The sequence below is a fragment of the Mixophyes fleayi genome, chromosome 4, assembly GCF_038048845.1.
Source record: "Mixophyes fleayi isolate aMixFle1 chromosome 4, aMixFle1.hap1, whole genome shotgun sequence".
NCBI classification, from domain to species: Eukaryota; Metazoa; Chordata; class Amphibia; order Anura; family Limnodynastidae; genus Mixophyes; species Mixophyes fleayi.
Genome location: NC_134405.1, coordinates 176,577,401 through 176,585,364, shown reverse-complemented (window position 1 = coordinate 176,585,364; position 7,964 = coordinate 176,577,401). Strand labels below are relative to the sequence as shown.

Here is a 7,964-nt window from a genome sequence, read left to right as displayed (position 1 = left end):
TTCATTTGCCAGATCAATATGTTCTACATGTAAAATTACCTGGGTCTAACGGTATCTATTTTTTCATTTTATTTTTTAAACACAAACTCACCTGAACACTGCAGATCTTGATATTTGTTTGCTAGCAAAAATAATTAATTGCAATATAGTCTGTAATAGTGTGCATATTTTAGATGTATAAAACCCACCGTATACTGCTGTATATGATGTTTTTAATTAGACCCCCAGACACGTGTTCAACACATAAGATGCTTCTTTGTTACATCTACATCAATACATAAAATGTAGACATTGAGGCAGTAGGTTATAAAACACATTCCTTCCCTGTAATAATACTGTCTCCAGTTTTCTGTCCTCACACGACCTCACGAGCATTCCCCCTCTAAAATATGCGAGACATTTTAGCTGCATTAAAAAAACCGCTCTCCCCAACTCTTAATGGTATAGTTTATAGGACTGCTAATTGGTGGACCAGCAGTGCTCCTTTCTTCAATGGTTAGCGCCCCAAGTGGCAGCTCTTTGCAATTACATTACTGCAAGTTATAACAGTGTGGAATTTCGTTTCTAGTCTTGCTGTAATAAACACCGTACTCGTGACTCCTATAGAAAATAGCATATACTTTTCTCGACCGAACAATGTTTATCATTAGCATAAAATAATGTACGTGTTATTACCCAGTGTAGGATTTTATCTGCTGCTGGATTGTACTACTGTAATAAGATCGCATTGAATTTAATAGTATCATGATTACTATACATGTGTTGTACAGACCAGAGACATATAGCTAAGATAATGCTGTCAACTGTACTACGATGGGTAGTATGTGGCTGTGGTGCAAATTAAAATGATTAAAAATGGCTGCTTCTGCGGCAGTTTATACACTTGTCAGGGCTCAGACAGCATCGTGATTTTGGTGCACTGTGTAATTGGCATAGAGCACATCTCCTCCTCCTCCCACCTTTCTCTCAGACGCAGTGTCTCAGCTTCTCTGACCTTTCCCAGCTCTGCCAGGAACGAGGGTGGGAGAAAAAAGCGCGCTTAGGAATTCCCGCCCAACGCCCCTATTTCACCTCATGCATATGCAAATACATCCTCTGCCTATTGGCGGCAGTAGAACATTGAATCTAAACGCCACCAAGCCATTGGCGAAACCACCACTACATAAATATGTAAATAAACGCTCCTACTTGCTAATGTGAGTAAGAGTATGGCTACGTTTTCAGACATGTATCCTTCCGTGTTGTCTAGCTACTACTAGTAAAGTAGTGCCCCACTGGAAACAATCAGTGTCACGCAAAGGTGATGGAATTTTAATGGACATTTCGGAGGTAGGATAAATCGTATGTACGCTATCATTTTTATGGACAATTTTTATTGAACGGAGACTGCGTGGGATTCAAAAATTTGACCCTCTACAGAGCGCGGAGGGATATCACTCGGTGCGTTTCACCGTACCAAAATACTAGGAGTTAAGAGGCAGGTCTGTCAGTAATTGAGCTCAGAGCTGGGGAGGGCGGCGGCGGCGTGTGTGGCTGCTGGTAATCACCGGACTAATAATCACAAACCTATTGGAATTACAGCTCCTCAGCAGCAATTAGCGCCACCTGCGACTACAGTATTCGGGGTGGATTTTTTTTTTTTGACATTTTATATCTGCATTATATTATTATTTGTGGTTTGGATCTCCACAGCCCCATGGATCTGTTGGCGTGAAGCACAAACCGGTTTGTTTATGTCACAGTGGGAGAAGTGACGCGGCTCTGAGGACACCGGCACAAGGACTATAAATCACCATTTTATAGTCGGAAGGATTGAGTTTAACGATGCTACTCTCCAAATTTGGTTCCTTGGCTCATATTTGCAACCCAACGAGCATGGATCACCTGCCGGTTAAACTCCTCCAGCCAGGTACGACAGCTGACTGCTCTGTGTACACCCCGCCATCAGCTGCTCTGCTGGTAGATTAGTCTGCGATCCATTTGCTTTGCCGGCTTCTCTAGCACCGGGGGCACGAGGTGTAACCAGACGGTTACTAATACATGGCTTCTATCTTTCTAGTGAAAGCGGAGAAGGAGGTGTTCGAGAAGGTGTACCAGGTGGGCTCGGTGCTGGGCAGCGGCGGCTTTGGCACCGTGTATTCTGGCAGCAGGATTGCGGACGGACTGCCGGTGAGTTGCCGGGTGATGTGACAGATGATGGCGATGCTGTGTGTTGTGAATGGTGATCTGATGATCCCCCCCCAATATGTCGTCACTTAGACCCCTTCTCTGTCTCCTCAGGTCGCTGTGAAACACGTCTCTAAGGACCGGGTCACAGACTGGGGCACCCTTGTAAGTATATTCCGGCCATGTTGTTATAGGGGGATAGACAGCAGCACATACATTGTGTACTGACGTGTAAGTGTGTGGGAGGATGTGTGATTTGGCGGGGTTTCCACTCCCTGCACACCTAGATGCGGAATGTACGGGGACTGCCCCATCTCCCCGTGTGTGTGTATTCCCCTTACTGACCCTGGACGTGGCTGCTGTGGGCAGGGACTTACTGCCGCCTTATCTCCCACCAGAATGGAGTCATGGTCCCTCTGGAGATTGTCCTGCTGAAGAAAGTGGGCTCCGGCTTCCGAGGAGTCATCAAGCTGTTGGACTGGTACGAGAGAGCGGACGGCTTCCTGATAGTGATGGAGAGGCCGGAGCCGGTGAAGGATCTGTTCGATTATATCACGGAGAAGGGGGCGCTGGATGAGGACGCGGCCCGGGGCTTCTTCCGCCAGGTGCTGGAAGCTGTGCGGCACTGTTACAGCTGCGGGGTGGTTCACAGGGACATCAAGGACGAGAACCTGCTGGTGGATATGAGGACCGGCGAGCTGAAACTCATAGACTTTGGCTCTGGAGCGCTGCTCAAGGACACCGTGTACACGGATTTTGATGGTATGTGCAATAATATTATGATTGTCTGCTGCACTGACCGTCCTGTCATTTCCCCGCAGCCCCTCCCTGATCTGTGCTCAGTGCGTGCACTATACATGCTGTATGTAATATATATGTATGTAATATATATATATATATATATATATATATATTACTGTGTTCTTTCAGTTTCTGCCTTTATCTTGTGCATCTGTATTGGATATAATGTTAATGGGCGGGGGCGCCGGCTCACGGTGGTATATTGGGCATACATCTGCATTGCAGGGTCGGGGTTGCAGAGTGCTTGGTGTGTACTTTGGGAAGTTGTAAGAGTCTGTTAAAAGCATATTGATAACGAAGAGCTGTGGGCACAGGATGAGTGATCGGTCTGCGGGTGGGTGTGGGATTTGTGTCTTGTTGTGGGCGGGCACAGTGGGGATGACTGGAGCTGCCTCCTCACTTCACATCTGTTTGTTGTGAAACCCGAAGCTCCAGCTCACGTGACTAGGCGCTTCACAGATTCCAGGTTTTGTTTGGTATCCAAGGAACGGTAGAGAGCCAAGGGAGATGTGGCTGCTTGGGGGAGGGGACGGGGCTAACAATACCAGTGCTTTGCCTGGAAAATGGAGCTGCGATAAGACAGTACAGGGAGATAGTATTGCTCCCCCCTCTGCACACCCTCCCTTTGTGTCTATTTTTGGAGTTGTGCTGCAGACGCCACGTGGTCTTTGAAAGGGAGCCTAGTAAACAGCTGATGCACACAGTGTTGTTCATTGCAATAGAATGGGGGAGGGTCAATTCATTGTGGTGCCATTTAGGCTAGGGCTACATGGGTGACTTTCTGTCTCTGCAATTCAATCTCATGGAATTAATTGCTTTAGAAAACTGCAACTTTGCCATTTTAATATGAGATGAACAGGGTAAAAAATATACTTTTTTTTCAAAGTCCACTTTTTGATCTGCATTGCCTATGGTCGATTAGCTGCTCATCCCGTTAAAACTTTTCATTGCAAATTGCATGCAAATTGTAAACGGTAAATTACAAAACAATTGTTATTTTAAAAGATTGGTCTCTCTGTCACCAGGTTGAAAATTGACTCTGGTTTGACCCATAGCAGTACCTTGCTAGCATTGTTTTTTGATGCTTCATTTAAATTAACAAAACCTGTGTTGTTATTTTCAGGGACGAGAGTATACAGTCCTCCAGAATGGGTCAGATACCACAGATATCATGGAAGGTCAGCAACTGTGTGGTCATTAGGCGTTCTCCTTTATGATATGGTCTGTGGGGATATCCCTTTTGAACAGGATGAAGAAATCTTGCGTGTTCGCTTATACTTCAGACGAAGAATTTCCCCAGGTATGTCAAACCAAATTATTTAAAATTCTTTACACATTATTCATATATTACTCAGTTAAATTGCAAGTTTGCATGATCTGTAATGTTTCTTGTTTTTTTTTTTCAGAATGCCAACAACTTATTAAATGGTGCCTTTCCCTGAGGCCTTCTGACAGACCAACACTTGAACAAATTTTTGATCATCCATGGATGTGCAAGAGTGACCTAGTGAAGTCTGAGGACTGTGATTTAAGATTGAGAACAATTGACACTGATGCATCTAGCACAAGCTCAAGCAATGAAAGTCTGTAAACAGAAAAAGGAAAACTCGAAGGGGGGAGGGGAGCAGAATGCTGTGCTGCTGCCAATACTACCCAGGATGGGAATAAATATTCACTAATCTATAATTAAATCTTTATACAGTTCTTTTTATTTCGTCAACATTTTGCAGTTATCTCCCTCAATTGAGACTTGGACTTCATGATCTGAGAGTTTTACGGCAATGCTTACACAAAAGGACTGACCTTATTTACATAAGAGAAGCAGTGACCTCTTGAGTACATAGTATACTGTTTTTGCTCTCATAGAGCCTGGACTAGATTATCATTTGCTTTTGAGTGCCTTTTTGAAAGCTGCTTCAGTGGGACTTTCTGTTTGTGTGTTTTTTGTTTTTCTTCAATTTGGGGCTGTTTATGTCCAAAGAGGATCAACACTACCATGGGCCTTCCCAGCTTCTGTGTGTCGGTTGGAATAGCTCTTGCTGTGTCAAGACACCTTGCTCAGTGGCCTTTTCTTTAAGTAAATTTCACGATTATTGTGGTGAGAGAGTATAAATGCTAGTATAGTGTGACCATTTATTTTATAAAATACTTCACATAAGCTGTACTGTAAATTTTTAAAAGGAATGCATTTACTTTATTTATTAATTTATTGTCCCCATTTCATCTCTACCACTGGGCAACACAGGACCATTTTATCCTCAATTCTCCCAAACCATGTCACCCTGCAAGTCTTAAGTATGTATGGGCATGTTAAAATGCACAATCAATGCAATATTCAAGGATTTCTTATTTTTTATTTTCTTTTCATATCTGTATTTAAACTTTCCTTGTATTATACAGTTATTTATTGCGTTATTTAGACAATATTTCTCTCTATTTATTTGGTTAATTTATTTGTCTAGAATTTATCCAACACTGTGCATCACACTGTTTTGAAGACCCCTTCCACATTTTACCTTTCTCAATGGAATCTTTTTAAGAACGCAAGTGACTTTCTGCATTCCAGTTATCATGTAAAAACATTTTTTTTATTTTTTTTTTTTCCTTTTCCCCATTCTCCATGGCTCTAGGAAGTTTGTATTAGGTAATTTGTTGTAAAAAGTCTAATTTAAAGAAAATAGAATTACTGACTTGTAAAGTTGGTTATTATGCCTTTGTCTGGTATTTACCAGAATTCTAATGTTATGCTTTTTGGCAGGATTTTAAATTATTGGCATTATACAGTCTCCATGCAGTGGCTCTGGGAGGATAAGTGGCAGAGTCATAACCTTAATTTATGTTATTAGCTGTGTTTTTTGTGATCTGGCTGCATTTTATGCAGTTTTATGATTTTTATTTCTTTACAGTGTGAAATGTATGGAGATATTTTTTTATACAAGTATTTCAATTAAACCTCTTTTGTATATAATTTTGTGTCTATTTTTTATAAATTTTAAAGTTTTAGAATTTGACTTATTTTCTTTGGTAAGTTTTTAAATGTGAGTTGAAAATAAATATACAAACTGCTGTGGTTGCTTTTATTTAAAGGTAGAAGACTTTAATAAATAAAAGTATAAACAGAATTAAAATTTGGCTTACTGCTTGTGTTTTACTTATGTGATAAACATAGCATTGGCCTTTCTACAGTTATGTTCTCATATTGAGCCCCTCTTTAAGTAACTTTAAAGTGTAACTACACCTAAACAATGAACATCCTAAATTTGTACTGTAGTAAGTGTCAGAACAGCTCTGTTTTAAATGGGCATCTATAGAGTAAAAATTTGTGTACAAAGCTTTAAAATTATTATATATCTCCCCTCTGTGCACTGCATGCCTATTGGGTATAATGCTCCCATTCTACACTCCTCCACCTTTTTACTGCTCCAGCTTATTTGAAAGAGTGCTAAGCTATGACCCTACCCTGTCAATGTACTATTCTCGATGGGAAGCTCTTAGGCAGGAGCATCATCCAGTCTGTGAAATGGGACTCTTCAACCCACCGAACAAAGCGTAGCAGGTAACTGCCTATTTGTTAATGGATGTTGCGTCACACACAACTAAACTTTAGTTTTGGGTGGAGTGATCCTGGACTTGTTTAATTCAGAAGTTGCTCCATATTTCTGTGACTGTTCATCCATATCTAATCACTGACTTGGATCGGTATATAAACTCTGGTTTGTACTGATTTTCAATTCTTACAGGTCTCCATAATAGGTTACGTTGATAAAGACATTCACCAACCTTACAAATACTGCAGTAAAGGGAAAACTGATCCAAGCAAAGCTTTTCTGTCACACAATTCTTATATGCAGTACAGATAGCTCTTGGCAAAAGCTGATGCTGTAGAATTGTTTTGCCAGTGTTAAAGCCCATATCACTCTTGGGGGTAAATGTATCATACCCCGGTTTTGTCAAGTCCCACGAGTTCGGCGTCTTCGCAGCTTAAATTTAAAGCGGTGCTGCCTTGTAAAGGCCGAGTGATGATGATGAAGAAGGGGGAAAGGCACTGAGTGATGAAGGGGAGAGAGGGAGGGCAGAATGGCACAGTGATGGAGAGAGAGGGAGGAAAGAATGGCACAGTGAAGGAGAGGGGTGGCAGGATGGCACAGTGATGGAGGGGGTGGAGCAGCGTGGCACAGTGATGGAAGGGGAGAGCAGGATGGCACAGTGATGGAGGGGGGGGGAGCAGCATGGCACACTGATGAAGGAGAGGTGGGGTGGCAGTATGGCACAGAGTAATGAGGGGAATGGGGGCATTGCACAGTGTGATGAAGGAGAATGCAAGGCAGCATGGCACAGAGTGATGAAGGAGGACCAGGTGAAGGGGTGAAAGCAGCATGGAGGGCACAGTGTGATCATAAGGGCGCACAGTAATGTGTGTGTGTGAGATGGCACAGGGGGGTTGTGGTAGTGTATTTGTGTGATGGCACAAGGCAGCATGGCACAGTGATAGAGGGGGGGACAGTGTGATGAAGGGTCAGAAGCAGCATGGCACAGAGTAATGAGGGGGATTGGGGCATTGCACAGTGTGATGAAGGAGAGTGCAAGGCAGCATAGCACAGAGTGATGGAGAGGTGGGGGGCAGGATGGCACAGTGATGAAGGCTAGGTGGATTAGCAGCATGGCACAGTGATGGAGAGTGGGGGGAGCAGGATGGCACATTGATGAAGGAAAGGGGGGGACAGCGGCAGCATGGCACAGTGATGGAGAGGGGGGGGAAATGGCAGTGATGAAGGAGAGGGGGGGCAGCGGCACCATGGCATAGTGAAGGAGGGGGGCAGCATGGCATAGTGATGAAGGAGGGGGGCAACATGACACAGTGATGAAGGAGAGAGTGGGAGCAGCATGGCACATTGATGAAGGAGAGGTGGGGGGGGCAGCATGGCACAGTGATGAAGGAGGGGGGGGGAAGTGTGATGAGGGGGATGGCGGCATTGCACAGTGTGATGAAGGAGAGT

At 43.5% G+C, this 7,964-nt stretch overlaps 1 protein-coding gene across 1 annotated transcript; it reads left to right on the top strand.

Moving 5' to 3' along the window:
* The first annotated feature begins 1,219 nt into the window (after positions 1-1,219).
* Positions 1,220-5,935, top strand: PIM3 (Pim-3 proto-oncogene, serine/threonine kinase). The gene is made up of 6 exons (XM_075208884.1): positions 1,220-1,909; positions 2,060-2,169; positions 2,281-2,331; positions 2,565-2,928; positions 4,091-4,267; positions 4,374-5,935. The coding sequence occupies exons 1-6, from the start codon at positions 1,825-1,827 to the stop codon at positions 4,556-4,558; spliced, it is 972 nt and encodes a 323-aa protein (XP_075064985.1). The 5' UTR covers positions 1,220-1,824; the 3' UTR covers positions 4,559-5,935.
* Positions 5,936-7,964: the final 2,029 nt, after the last annotated feature.